Source organism: Metopolophium dirhodum, chromosome 1 (assembly GCF_019925205.1).
Source record: "Metopolophium dirhodum isolate CAU chromosome 1, ASM1992520v1, whole genome shotgun sequence".
Classification (NCBI taxonomy): Eukaryota; Metazoa; Arthropoda; class Insecta; order Hemiptera; family Aphididae; genus Metopolophium; species Metopolophium dirhodum.
In genome coordinates, this window is record NC_083560.1 from 109,738,118 (window position 1) to 109,754,232 (window position 16,115).

The 16,115-nt window shown below is 30.5% G+C and overlaps 2 protein-coding genes and 1 pseudogene across 2 annotated transcripts; 1 reads left to right on the forward strand and 2 right to left on the reverse strand.

Moving 5' to 3' along the window:
• Positions 1 to 372: 372 nt before the first annotated feature.
• LOC132950201 (uncharacterized) lies at positions 373 to 1,444 on the reverse strand (annotated as a pseudogene).
• Positions 1,445 to 2,330: 886 nt separating this feature from the next.
• On the reverse strand, positions 2,331 to 3,099 carry LOC132950208 (uncharacterized). The gene is made up of 2 exons (XM_061021515.1): positions 3,096 to 3,099; positions 2,331 to 3,040 (listed from the first exon to the last, which is right to left on the reverse strand). Exons 1-2 carry the CDS (start codon positions 3,097 to 3,099, stop codon positions 2,331 to 2,333), a joined length of 714 nt encoding a protein of 237 aa, XP_060877498.1.
• Positions 3,100 to 4,531: 1,432 nt separating this feature from the next.
• On the forward strand, positions 4,532 to 5,365 carry LOC132950214 (putative nuclease HARBI1). Its single transcript, XM_061021529.1, has one exon. The coding sequence runs from the start codon at positions 4,532 to 4,534 to the stop codon at positions 5,363 to 5,365; it is 834 nt and encodes a 277-aa protein (XP_060877512.1).
• Positions 5,366 to 16,115: the final 10,750 nt, after the last annotated feature.

A 16,115-nucleotide genomic window follows, 5' to 3' on the forward strand; every position in this document is an offset into this window, starting at 1 on the left:
TCATTAAAAATCAGATGGACGACGATGACGACGACAAACGATTGTAAATCAGGAAAAAAAAAAAACATTTTTAACCATACCTGTAGATGTTATTATAGGCAGTCCTAAGTCTGTAAAAATGGGAAGGAAAATGTTTTTTATAGGACCCAACTCGTACAGTAGGCTATTTTACTCGGGACCCGGGACCCAACTCGTACAGTAGGATATTTTACACGGGACCCAATTAGTGAACAATCTGAATTATGGGACCCAACTAGTATGCGCCGAATATTTCGATCGTGTGACCTTGAATTTGATTCGGGGTTTTTATACTGCATATAGGACTTATAAATACATATTTATAGGTTTTATTATAACTACAAGGTGTATTTATTATTCAATGAACTGTTCAAAGTTATTGCCATTATTTTCAACGCATGCTTCCATTCGTCGCAGTAGTTCTCTTTGTGTAGCTGTTATTATTTGGTCTTCGTTGAGTTCACTACACGCAATGATTATTTTGTTTTTTTAAAATCTTCAAGATTAATAGGCGGATTAGCATAAGCTACTGTTTTTAAATGTCCCCTTAAAAAATAGTCTAATGGTGTTATATCAGGAGATCTAGGAGGCCATTGTACTGGATCAAATGTCCATTTATGGCCAAATGGTTAAGGTATTCTTGAACAATTATTGCATTATGGGCGAGTGCCCCATCTTGTTGGAAAAATAAATTCATGCAGGTATCTAAGTTGAATTCATACAAAAATGTTGGTAGTGTGTTTGACAAAAAGTCTAGGTACCTCCTTCCTGTCAGAGTACCGTTGTAAAAGTAAGGACCCAGTAATCTACCACATAAAAGCCCACACCAGACATTCGTTCCCCACACATGCTGAAAGTTTGAATCATTTGTCCAATAAGGATTAGTATCCGACCAATAGTGGTTATTTTGTTTGTTGATCACACCATTATTAGTGAATTTTGATTCATCAGTCCAAAAAACATAATTTAAAAATAGTGGTTCTTCTTGAATTTTTACCATTAACCATGCAATAAATGTAAGACTTCTTTCGGAATCACCGGGTATTAAATGTTGTATTATGTTAGGTCGATATGCGTGAAATTTATGTTTTTTTAAAATTGAATGTGCTTTCCCCACAGTGACACCGACTTCTCTAGCCAAATTTCTAACAGAAGAACGAGGATTTATTTGAATGTATGCTAGTACCTGTAATTCTTAATTTTCATTAGGTTAATGAACTCGCGGTCTCCTATTGCGGCGGCGGTTCGCAATAGCTGGAAGTTCTCCTTTTTCTCTAAGATTTATTACTATACGTAAAAAATAATTGTGTGGTGGATGATATCTCTCGGAATATCGTTCAGCAAAAAATGCCGCTGCGTTACGCGAATTTTGATGACATTCTCTAAAAATTAATACCATATCGGTTTTTTCGGAATAGTTTGCCATTGTACAGAAAATAATATGTCACTCGCGACTTAGGCATTGGTCACACTACGCCCGATATTGGCCGATTCGAGACCGTCAAATTCGTCCGATTTTTCGGGTTCATTTATCGGCCGAATTTTCTGGTCTCACTACACCCGTCATCGGTCGAATATACACATCCGTTTGAATATATTGTAATATGCCTCATTCGTTGTTCAGTAGTTGTATGAAATGGAAGTAATCAACCAACTTTATTTTTTGGAAACCAGTCCTGTTCTAAAGTATTTACTGTTCAGTGAAAAAGTACAAAGGCAATGGTGGGTCAACAGAATATTTGAAGAAAGGGAAAAATATGGTGAATTTCACACGCTTTTCCCACAACTTTTAAAACAGCCAATCAAATTTTTTGAATATATGAGGGTATCACCTGAAACCTTTTTTTATATTTTGGAAAAAATTCGTCCATACATAGAAAAGTATTGCAGTTTCAGAAAATGCATAATTCCAGAAGAAAGACTTGTAGTAACTTTAAGGTAAATATTATTATTTATATTAGTATTAGTATTATTGTTAATAGGTAATCATTACTTAATATTTTTCAATTAATATATAAAATAACTAATATGAAATGAGATAATTATAATTTTCCGAGGCTATAATTACGTTTTTTTTTTTTTACACAAATTTAATATAACATGAATAAAGTTATTGAACAAATAGATCAGTATAAAATAGTAAAAAAGTTTTATTGAACAAATTGATAAGAATAAAATAATGAAAACAACTTTTATTGAACAACTTAATAAAAAAAACAACGTTTCGTACTTTCAGTTTAAAAAAAAATAATACATACCTTTTTAATATTATAGTAAAAAATTAACTTGCTTATAAAATATACATTTTTTTTTTATTCGTTATTAATGTTTTGCCAAGAAGATAAACATGTATTATCTACAGCTGTAGGATTTAAGTTTGTTTGACCACAAGGAATAGTGTTCTTAATATTAGACTGGTAATTTGATGAAGAATATTCGGGCTGATTCATATAGTATGAGGGAATCGATGAATTGACAAAGAATGTTGAAGGAGTAAAAGTATTACTTGATCCAGTGGTATTTTCAGTTTGTTCTGCCATTACAACATTTTGAAGTTTAAGCCTTACAGCTAACTTTCTGTGTTTTGGTATTTCTCTTAAATGAGGCAACAAACTCATAAGGAAATAAAAATCTTCATCTTCATCATTTTTTTTTTTTTGTGAATTTGCCTGTATCGTATTGAACTGTAGAAGTTTTTGTTTTTCGATTGCTAGTAAATCTTGCATCACATCATTTCTTCCCTTCTTTTTTTTTGATGATGGTCCTTCTTCAAAAGATAAAATACCAGACGATGGATTTTCAGTATGTTTTTCAGAAAAACTTGTTTCATCAAAATCATTCACGACATCAATGGACGAATTACATGGTGAATTTGGAAAGCTCTCTTGTTCATCAATATGAGTTTTTGATTGTTCTACTATGTTTCCCACCATTTTTCTAGGAGTTATATTATCCTTTAAAAAATATAACGACTCAAAATATTTCCACTGAGATTCAACAGCTTCTTCTTCTAATCCTGATCCTGTGGGACGTTTTAATTTTTTAAATTCTTTCCTAAATGTATCTCTCAAACTTGCCCATTTAGTCTTTAAAATGTCACCTATGTAAAAAAAAAAAAAAATTAGCCTACTAAATGTTTATACATATTATAATTATATTATATTATATTTGTATTTTTATTACTTCTTAGTTGTTTTTATTTACGGCATCCGTGCGGTAAGTTGAATTAATATTATAAAATTTTAGAAAATAAGTAAAATCATTATTCTTGGTTATTTAATACATAATTTCGTTCAAAATTGAACTTCAAATAACTAAAAAAAAAACTGTGTTCGTGTATATTTTTAGATTTTTTGATTATGGAAATAACTACTTATACCTACGGAGAACTTTGTTTTAAATGTTCAATCCTTAACTACAAAATTTGAACATCTTATAAATTTTTAATTACAAAATAATTATTAAATTTTAAATTTGATAAATATTGTCAATATTTTGAACTTCAAATTCTTATAAAAAAAATAATGTCTATGTATTTTTAATATTTTCAACTATACTATTGTAGCAATATATCAGGAGTCTTGAAGGCTTTTTGGCCCAACACATAAAATTTTATTGATATTTATAAAAAAAAAACTAATAAAATTGGAAACTGAAAATGTCCCTAAACAGTTCAAAACAAATGATAATATTTTGATCGAATTTTATCATGTATAGATAATGCCAATTAAACAACCAGTAAAAGTTTCTTTTATTTGAAACATTTACCTCCACACCACCAATCAAAAAAAAAATAAATAATTTGGTTTATATCATAAAAACTTTTCAGTCTAACCATTGTGATCTGCAATTAGTATAATGTAAGTATATTACATGTATAAATGCATGCACACATGAAAATAAATAATTACGTAATATTTAATAAAGATTTAATCATTTAAATGTACTTTTTTGAGTAGATTCGTGGAATAATCTGCATAGACATAAAATACTCAAAATTGCAATTTTTAATAGGTCCCATCGAACAAGATACTGAAGTTGAAACCGAAACATTATTTCGACTATACTTATCGTATACACACACAAAAATTTTTTTAAAAAAATTAAATAAATAACACACATCATCATTGTTAAATCAATAAATTCATTGCTCCGCTCAGAATCTAAAACTACAAAAAAAATTTATTCTTAAAGTTAAAAAAGTTTAAAAATGTAATACAAGGTTTCTCACACAAATTTTTAAGTACAATAGCAGTTTAAACATTAAAAATACATAATATTATATATGCATGTACATGCATAATGTATATCATTATTTTTTATTTTTTCAAGTTCAAATTTAGTATTGCCATAAACATATTATTCCTGGGTACTTGAAACTTTTAGAAGTTCTTTAATTTGTTTTGCCAATAATTGCTTATTTTTTTTCAAGGAAATGTATGTTTATTTATTTGTATTTTTTAGGTATCTATCTACAGGCACATCTTATCGAGCGTTGTCATTTTCATTCCGTATGGCCCATAATACAATTGGTAAAATTATCTACGAGACTTGTAATGCTATTTGGGAGGTTTTTTCTAGCATTCATATGCCGTTCCCAAGCACTGAATTATTTGAACAAATTGCCTATGATTTTGAGAAACTATGGAAATTCCCGAACTGTATTGGATGTATTGACTCAAAACATATTCGTATAAAATGCCCAAATAACTCTGGTTCGATGTTTTATAATTACAAAGGTTACTTTTCTGTCCACTTACAAGGAGTCTGTGATGCCAAATATAAATTTATATCGGTTGATATAGGAGCATACGGACGACAGAGCGATAGTGGAATATTTACCGAATCAAATATTTTTAATAATTTGGAAGCTAAATCCTTTAATGTACCTAATTACAGACCATTACCGAACACAACTACTCCAATGCCATTTGTTCTATTGGGTGATCAAGGATATCCACTGAAAGAGTATCTATTAAGACCCTATCCATTCGATAAAAATTTGGATTCGGCAAAAGAAACATTTAATTACCGTTTGAGCAAAGCTCGGCGTATGATTGAATGCACTTTTGGAATTTTGGTATCGAAATGGAGATGTTTAAAAACCGAACTTCAAATGAACCCGGAACATATTGATATAGTTATTAAGACTATATGTTTGTTGCATAATATTATCATCGATAAAGAAGGTATAGATGAAACACTACTGGAGCAGGTTCGTCGTGACCCAACTATAAACTCAGAAACACATTCAGTATCTAGACGCAATAACAGATCAAGAACGGAAGCATACATAATACGTGATACTTTTAAAGATTATTTCACAACTGTTGGAGCTATAAAATAAAAGTAACAATTGTTAAATTTTACCTATAATAATATTATATAATTATTCATAACCTAAATTTGTATTTTATTTATTATCTATTTATCAAATTTAATTCAGATTTACCACCATCACAATATTAATAATAATAATAATAAACAATAATCTCAATTACAATATTTTATTAATTTTCAAATTAAATTTATGTATTTACATTTTTATATTTACTTACCTTTGACCTGCATTTCTTTTTCAATTTCCTGCCACAATTTCCTGGTTATATCTCTATTATGGTGTTTTTTGCTTGTAGAATCCCATATAGGTTCTCTTTCAAAAACTAAACTAATTAGTCGTTCGCAATCAACCATTATTTCAAAATTCAAAGATACGTATTTTAAATAAAACACAGGCAATGAAACACAAAACTATCGACGTACGACGTACCGTCTTCTTACTAGTGTTTGATGTAAATGAATAATAATACTAATAATAATAATTGTTCAACTATATTGGTATTATTTCGGATTGGTAGACGATGCGCAGGAAATATCCATTTTCGGATTCAAACGGCCGATAAAAACAAATAATATTGTTTTTGCCCGTTAACGGTCGTATACGGCCGAATTATTCTGAACTAGTGTGACCATTATAAATAGATTCAATTGAATTAATATATTCGGCCGTATACGGCCGAATTCGGCCGAACGTTTTTCGGCCGATATCGGGTGTAGTGTGACCAATACCTTACGAAAAACGTTTGACTATTCACAATCAAATTTAGAATGCTATTAAAATATCTTATTGACACAGGTTAATAGTAAACTTTCATTATAATACTATTAAAAACAAATTAAGATAATAGTAGTAGATAATTTAGTATTTTTAATAAAAATAAATTGTTAAAATAATACCTATAAATACCTATAAATTAAGATAGAGCGTTGAAAAATGCGATATTTACGAATTAACTATATTAAAACTTTCGACTGTCATAAAAATGACAATTTTGAAGATATCAACAAACTGTAAAGACCAAAGTCGTTCAGAAAAAATAAAAAAATCGAAATCCGGTCTCCAAAATAGTCGATTTACACGCATATAGTATATTACCATCTAATTTTTTGATGTTTTGTTCAGCCTGCTCGAACGTTTTTCTAGTTGATGGTGTATAGTTGCTACCGGACCGCAGATTACTTTTACTTTTTGACATGATCTTATTAGGTAATAACGTTTTCACACCTACAGTGTATTACCACATATTAATTTTGATGTTGTTAAATTTAAAAAAAAATACTTAAAATAAACTCCTGATTATAAATTAAGACTTACGTCTGTATTTAGCATCATCATCATCAACAATATCATCACTAGAATAGCTCGTACTGTCTGAGTACTTTAAAATGTAGAAACAAACCGGTATTAATTATTTAGTTATTAAAATTATAGGAGTAATTAATATATAGTATATACCTTTTAGTCTAAGTGATTTTAGAGTATCATTTGCGGCTTGAAGAAGCCCTGTTGTGTCCATTGATAAATCAGCTACTAGAAAAAACATTAATACACCAAATTAAAACAAAATAAATAACACTTAATTTGCCCATGTGAACATAATAAAATAATTCTCACAAACATTTTTTTCATCATCACTATATTTATGATTATGAAATATTTATTTTTACCCACACTGCCTTATTAATATAGTTAAAGAAATATATAAATTAATTGTTTATATCAAAATAGCAATCTAAGGTCATAATGCCTATCAAATGTAATTATATATATACATATATATATATATTTACAAAATTATTTTATCAAAAAAACCTCAGAAGTGTTTGTATTATTATAGTATTGGATAATTTAAGGTACATTACCATCTGCTTTTGGTGTACTACTGTTAAGCAAAATAAATATTAAAATTGTCAAATATAATACAATTATATTAGGAATTGCATGCAGTATAGTAAGTAAATAAATCATAATAATATATATATTAATTACTACTGAACTTACGGTGTTCGACCACACTGCAGACCACACAGCACAGGCAACACAAGCATTGTTGATTATCATCACCGAAGTATTGTGTGCTATATGACACTGTTAGCTCATCATCTGCACAAATGTTTTTTTTTGTTACCAAACAAATTTTGCCGCCTTCGTTTGCTTTAAATGCGCAGTTGGGCTGACAACTGCGATTTACAAATGCTATTGGTTCTAGTAGGACATGCAAGTTTTTACTCTTCCCACTATATATGAAGTCGTTTCCACCTATAATGGAAAGCAAAAATAAATTGAAATAATTAATTACTTTAAAAATGTAAACATACAATAAACAATGTAACGTACTACAAACTATTATGTCTTCGTCTATTTGAAAATTATGACCTCCGACTTCATGAAGCACTGTTTTCATGTTTATGTAATTTGTGCTGATCACCATGACTGAGGTATATTTGTCATGGTCAGGTAGGTAGTCACAAACTTTATATGATATTCTGGAAACTGCAGAAACTGACGTTTCATAAAATTTGCGATGGGTTGCCTCAATATTCTTGAACACCGGGGAAACACGTCGTCGTCACTGTGAAGACCCATTTTGTGGGTGGTGACACCTAATCGTGGGTCGATGATCTCAGCTGTACATGCATCATCGACGTACGACAAAATTTCGCCTTAACTCAATTTGTTCCTGTAATTTCCATTAATACCAAAATATTACTATGGCCATTGGCCATATAAAAAAATTATGTAAATCGCATATTAATAAATGCATATGAATTAGATGGCGTGTGCGTGCGTTTGGATGAGACCACGATTTAGCACGCAATTTTAACTTGTCGTTTGCTTTTTGTACTTAGTGAAATAATCTGATATTGAAATAAAGTTGGCAAATACTTTGTATTAACATGTCTCTGTGTGTATTGAATTGCTGTGTTTGTTCTAAAAGTGTATTTTGTTTACAATTTACACATGCCATGTTGGAAAACATCGAATATTATCGACTTAACTTTTACCACAAAAAATTGACATTTTTTTTCTGATTTACAAAATCAGTCGAGTATTTTTTTGAAAATTTTTTCTGCTTCTATACAGAGTGTTTGTAAACATTTGCTTGGCTCCTGTAGGCCTCCCCAGTCTTTAATCTGTGCTAGTTTACTTTCTTAGATTATTGATAGTAAAGACATTTTTCAAATATCACAAGAAATTTTATTTTGTAATTTTTTTGCAACAAATCCTGAAATGTATACAGAGTCACATCTTCAGTATAAGCATTGATACGCTGAACTACGCTAACAATTTTTCAATGTATTTCCATTCTATAAATTTCCCTTCGACATTTTTTAAAATTTTTTCATCTCCAAAAGTGTTTCTTATTAGTTTTATCATATGAGCTTGATCATGAAATATAAATATTTTCTCATTTGTGATAGAATTAGTAATAAAAGTGGTTTTTGTGTTAAAGTCCGCTCCCAAAAAAACACACATACTAAGGTTCACTGATGCTCCATAAAATGTGATGGAATTAAGGTGTACTCCAGTTTCAGTTATACGATTTATAGCCTTACTAAGTAAATTTCCTTTTTCTTGCCCATTCAACCCATCTATCAGAGAATATCCTACTGGAATCTTCCAACAACCGTTTAGGCCAACAATTAAAAATACTAGTGCATTTTTGGCCATTGGAATTTCATCACAGCCATAAACAATATTTGTTACCCATGCTTACATGGCCATACACATTTTGATGTCTGTCACTTTCTAGGAGTCCCTTAACAATTATCTCATCTATAGTCAGATTGAAGTAAACATGTTCATAATTTACCACTTTCTATTTCAAAATTTCAAATGCTTCAAATATAAGCCCTTACCATCTCACTGTATACCACCTCCTTAATGTTCTAGGGTGAGGTAAAACATTAGAAAACGACTTTCGTACGTAAGAATAGACACGAGGTGAATAATACTGCAATGTAATGGCAAACTCACAAATTTATTTAGGAGAAGAATGTTTTTTTTCCTGCTTGACAGAAATAACTTTGTCGGTATTTTAACTTTTTTTTTCAAAATTATTTACTAAGGACAAAGAAGCATTTTTTTCCACAGGTGGCTTTTTATTTTTATATTATGTCATAACAAGTTTCAGTGGCAATCAATTCAGTCAAACAGGCGAGATGAAAAGGATAGATCCATGAAAATACTATGATATGAACCGTATCCTTACGCTGCCATTTTATTTTGGTTTAGCAATATGGGATATGTGCTACAATAAACTTGTATATTTAAACCATGATATCACTAATACTCATAATAATAACTGGGAAAATGTATGCTCGGGGATTATCATATGATTATAATAATGTTAAAAATTCTGTGATGTTACAAGGTTAGGGCCAATATTCAATCAAATAAAGATTAACAACCAAAATAAACGTGTACAAGGTAGGGGGTTGGTTAATGTTAATCGTCCAACTATTGAACAAGAAAACCTGTGTTAATAGTGACAGCACACATAAAAAATGGAAGTAAGGTAACTTAAGACAAACAGAGACCTTAAGCAGTGAAAGAGAAGTAAACACGCGGCTTTCCGAACACCTTTTTTTTTTTTATTTTTTATTTTTTATTTATTTTAATAGAATATTTACAATCTATGCTACAATAGGCATAATAAGCAAATTTGAACACATACATACAATCTTTTTTAAGGCTTTCCGAACACCTAGAGGTTTATTTCAGTTTCGGTCTCAAAAACCGTCCAATGACTTCCATGAGATTCGTGAACGATGCCATGATGACGACATAGTAGTCTAAATCTAAATTGTTTTTTCCAATCAATATCAAACGAGGCGGTTTTGCTCACTGGGTACTAGTGTACGCCGATATCGATCAGAAACAAATCACTTATTATGACAGTCTCTCTAACAGTAACCTATATGTATATCCGGGTAATGTATATGTATACTTAACGCAAGAGCACCGAACACAGTTGGGTAGATCTCTACCTATAGACGACTGGGAAATAGTAAAAGGTGTTAACACCATTTAGTGTAACGGAAAGGACCGTGACGTATGAAATGCATATTTTCTATATGTTTATCAATAGATAATTAAACACAACATTTTAATCAAAAACATTTGCCATCTTTTAAGAAATTGATAGCTACGAATTCCGGATGTTTCAATCATATAATGATACTATGTTTAATGCCTTACCAGCTTTTTGCATTTTAGGGAGCTATTTGTCATCAAAGCAATCAGTATCACCAAAATATGTCTCAGACACTCGCAGAACTTAGCTTGAAACGGAATTCTTTCCCTCTCCTAGCTGGAGTAGTAAAAAATATTCCCAATGATACTGCTGTAACGGGAACATTTATCTTTTCGAAGAAAAGAAATTGAAGGGAGACTGTGTGGATTAATAAAATATTGTGCAACCACGGACCATTTAATTTAACAATAATTGTGAAAGTTCCAGTTTCTGTACCTGATTTTAACAAAATGATTAGGCAGATGCGGGGTGCAAAAATATTCTTGACCAAAAATAAACAAATAAAACAACAAGTGAAAATTTCATGTATATGTTCATTTGTTTTAGAGTTACACCAAAACCAAAATCGATTTTGTGGAAATTTATATAAATAATTTTTATGTTGTTTTTCCCTTAGCTTTTAAAAACTTTTGGGAATTTTAAAATTTTACCTCCTGAATGCACCAACTAGATTCACTTTCCCATCAAACAAGATACTGTTGAAGAAAATCAAAGCAGTTTTACTGCCCCAAACTGCAAAAAAAAAAATACATCATTGCAAAATCAATACATTCATCGTTTCACTCAGAATCTAATATGTAAAAGTTATAATTATTACTGAATAATAGCGACTGTGAATATTGCTTTCAGATGATAATAACATGGTTTTCATTTAAGGAGGCTTTTTCTGGAGATGATCCTAACTTTAATATGTTAAAATATTAAATAATGCTAAAATGTAGATTTAATGCGGTAAATATTTAAACTTGTGAAAATATTTTTTAGATTATAAATTCTCTCAAGCATAGAGTCACTAGTGGTCTCTTTTCACAACTATACATATTACGCTAAGTACCTAGTATAGATTATATATTTCTTATATAAAAAAAAAGATTAAAAATTGGTGGGGCGGAGGTTGCCCCCACGACATAGTTCTATATCCAATATCCAATGGGGGTAGGTGGGTATAAGTAATTGTTCATTGCAGCGTTGCCAACCGTACGATAATTTGGGCCATTTGTACGATGTACGATAGACATTTACTGTCGTACAAGAAAATACGATAATTTTACAAAAAAAATTGTTATCATTAATTTACGTTTAGATAAAAGAAAAAATACAATTTGATAACAGACTTAATATCATACCTAATCCACATGAAAAATAATTTAACAATACTACAATTTTATTAATAGGTATATAAATTAAAACATAAATACTATGTTTTTTACCTTTCCCGTGGTTTTTAATAATAGTTAACTCAGCAACCATTGAGACTTTACACAATTTACATCTGTATTTAAGCTCATCAGGATCTTGCTCAATCCAGTTTTAAAGCTATATCAGTTTTCCACTCCTGACGGAACTTTTGTACTCTTCGTCTATTTCCAAATCTCCACCTGCATCATTCTCCTCTTTTTTGGGGTACTACAATCTGGTGTATTCACTTCATCGTCCATCTTTTATTTTACTCACTACATTCACTAGTGGCTACGACTAGAATAAAATGAATATACTACTCACTAGCGTTCAAAACTGTTTTAGTTATTAGTTTGTCGTTTATCGTTTGCTGGTATCCCGACGCTGAATTAATCGCAATTATTATTATATTATCTATAAAACTAGTTTTATTCTAACGGTTAAGGCCTGTAGATACTATCTACATCCGGGTATTCTACCTAAAAGTCCGACGAAAAAATGCTATCGGTGGACTTTTGTTCGATAATTTTTGAAGCCGTAGTTATTATTATTAATATGTTTATGTTGTGTATTACACGTACAATGTGTAACATATAATTGTTCGTAATTTCGTGATATTCAAAAACAATAATTCATTAAATGGTATAGATTTAATATTAACCGCCTGCAAAATTTAAATATTGTCTATTTATGTATGGTTTTGATTTATGTAATTTTTTATGTATTTAGATATGAAAGTTTTTCCAATAATTGTTGTATCGGGCGAGGAGTGTAGGTGGAAGCGATGTACTACACATGAGTGCTAAAAGTAAACTGATTTTATTGTAGGTATCGAAAATACCGAATCGCCAAACGCGTTAACCATATCATAATAAATTACAGATAATCGTTATTGTAGATAGCAAGTATTATATCTATGTAACACCAATAATACATGCTAAAAGAATTTTTCTTCTGCAAGGGAAATTAAGTATTTATAGATATGTATATCTATATTAGCATGCTTAATTTTGTTAGGAATTTATTATGAATATTATAGATTGATTTAGAACCAATAATAAAAGAAATTCGAAACCAGTATACAATTATTTATTCGACTCATAATTTACGGTACAGTAAAAATATTACATCAGTTATTGTTCGAACACGGACGCGTTTAGCGCCACATAGCTTCCTCGAAAATCCTCTAAGCTGCGCTACTGTAGTAGAATGTTCTCAAAGCCGGCCTACCCCCACTCTGTCACTTACAACACTGATGTACGTCCGCTGTAGCCTGAGCGCTGTTTGTATTTTCTTGGCGGTTGAGGGCGACGCGCCGTTGCGTTCGCTCTTCGCGGCGCGCGTGCCGTGTCTGCCGCTGAAGAGTGAAATCGCGTGTAGTGCGGTCGAGCCTGCGTCGTGTACGCCAGTTCGGCGTTCACGGTTACTTTCTGTGCGCCATGTTTTATACAATTTCATGTGATATCAGTGCATAATATATTGCACTTTGGTTATTTTGATTTGTCTACGACCCGACGTCTCTACGACTGTTCATTGTACATCGGCACTGCTCGGGAATATTGATTTCCGCTTGAGGAGACTGTATTAACTAACAACTCCGTGTGGTATAACTTAATGACATTTTTTCAAGGGTAAACACCTAGAAGTTGAGAAGCTGGATGTCTATTTTGTTCATTAGGTACTCGTAAACCGCCATGTGAAACCGTTGTGGAAACAGTTTTTTCAGAAGAAGTTTTTCCAAACAGAATAATTTTTTAGGAACACATGCATTTTCCACCAGTTACTGTATCTTGCTGACTAAAATCGAAATAAAAAAACAATTGTATCAATTAAATTAATAATAAATAATAATAATATATTTATTTTCCAACTATGGTTTAACATTTAAAATATAAAGTTACATTTACAGTAGTTGGCCACTTCTAAGCCGTTGGCTGTGCGGAAGTGGGAGTTCAATTTTAAATTGATATTGATATTAATTTATACCAATTCCCAAATGAATCCAACACGAGTAATTCCATGATGTTCTGTAGATTTCAGTCAACCAAAGAACAGGTTAAATCTGAAGTCTTAAATTGGTCTGTAAATATTGAAAATATAAGAATTAATGAATATTATGATGAATCATATTTACACGAATTTATAGCAGCTTCTTCTTGTAATTTTCTAGCATAAGCGATGGCTGCTTCAGCAGCAGAAGCTGCCCTGGCTGCTCGATTGGCAGCCTCAGAAACCGGGTCTCTGGTGGCGGCATCCACGGCTCGACACTGAGCGGCGGTGTGACCCCGCTTGAAACAAACGGGGCATTCTAGAAAATCAAAGGAATCGAAATTAAAACATATTATCCATGATAAAATATTAATTTGTTTTTTAATTTAGACAATTTCAGAAAAATTAATCATTTCATTCCTTTAGATTGGGAGACATAAAACATATTTTAAACAAAATGTTATAATGTACGAAGATCAATGTAACTAGATAATTAAATAACATCACTGTTTAATTTATAATAATAAACATGAAATAAAAAATCAATATTTTATCATTGTGTGAAACCAAAACAAAGTTAATGCAACCAAAGTACATACAAGAACATTTTGAATAAGTTATTTTGTATAGGTCTACTAAAAAAATGGATAGTTAACAGATAGATAAAACCTCCTTTCCCTGAATACAGTGATACGTATAAATTATATAAAAGATTATGGTTATTAGTTCAAAATTCAAATCAATTAATTAGCTACTTAGTACATATTGAATACCTAAGTATTTAAGAAAAAATTATTTACGCATGTTTTAGGCATTGTGAAGGTGGCGTATTACATGTAAAATTGACGTATTGATGCATCTCAATATAAATTTTCCGTACATAGAACTAGACTATAAAAAGGTGGATAAGTAGATGTCGCTCTGCTGTACAGTAGGTTACAAGTGGGTCACTGTAATGGATGGTGTTAAATTTGAATTCAATGATATAAAATCATTGTATAAAAAAAACGTCAGCCTATGATATTACAAAGTATATTTGATGATATTATTGTGAATAAAGTAATTTATATATAACCTATTTACGCGGAGCCTTGTTTTAAATTTTAAATCCTTAGCCATAAAAGTTAAACATTTTATACATTTTTAACTACAAAATAATTAATGGAACAAATGCAGTTTAGTTCCCACGCGATTTTTTCGATTTTTTTTTCCCAAAATGTGTGTTTTTATGCACTGAATACAAGTCTAATTCAAAAATGTTATCTAATTTTATCATTTTTATTTCTTACCTCTATATATCTATTTGCATCTTCATTGAATTGTAATACATAATAATGTAAATTATATGTTTTTTTATTTCTACTAAGATCAATAAAATTGTAACTCGGAATTTTAGATGTATGCAATTAGACATAATACTTATATTAGGTATTTATTTTCCAACACAAGAGATATTATGTAAAGGGGATTCCATACCGTGATTTGTAAATAGCTACCTACGTAACCTAACCTACGTGTTTTATTATGTTAATCTTATTTTGTAAGAGTAAAAACTTAAAATTTCAAAGTATGTTTTCAAATTTGAAAAAATTAATTTTACAATAGTCAATAGGTTAATTTTTCGATTTTTAAGAGTAAGAGGGGGCATTCATTTTATTTACACACGGTCCCAAATTGACGTAGTTGCGGCACTGGATATGATATGTCATTACATACAATATTATAATTTGATAACAAAAAATAAATATTTTTCCAAGATATAATTAAAAATATTGTTTAATAAAGTTTAAAAATGTAACTACAGTTAGCGGGACTAGGAATTATGACAGAGGGGCTAAAATGTATGTTGGGGGGCTTAGCTCCCCAAGTCTCCCCTAGTTAAGCCTATGCTTAACATCCAAAACATGCAAAAACATGCACTATCAAACTTCATGTTATCGTTACTATTGTTATGAAACGGATTTGTATCTCAGTTAGCTTGTTTTTCGGTGTAGCAAAAAAAACATTCAGATGCATGAACTTACGAGCCCTGGTTTATACATTAATTTGAATTGGTAAAATTAAATGTTACCATTTTATTTTAATATGGCTACTCTTGATTTTTAATTTTTATAATTCTACTTTGTACTATAAACAACTATAATTTAAAAATTAAAATTGAAAAAGGTGTCATAAACAATTTTACTACCTATCTCTCGCCAGACTGTGGTTCAAATGTCCCACCCACTACCTTAATCAATCAGTTTGATAAATAATGAAAAGAAATGAAAACACTATTGATAAGATCAATTAAATAAAGAGTCCACCGAAATAAGTTCATGAGCCCAACCA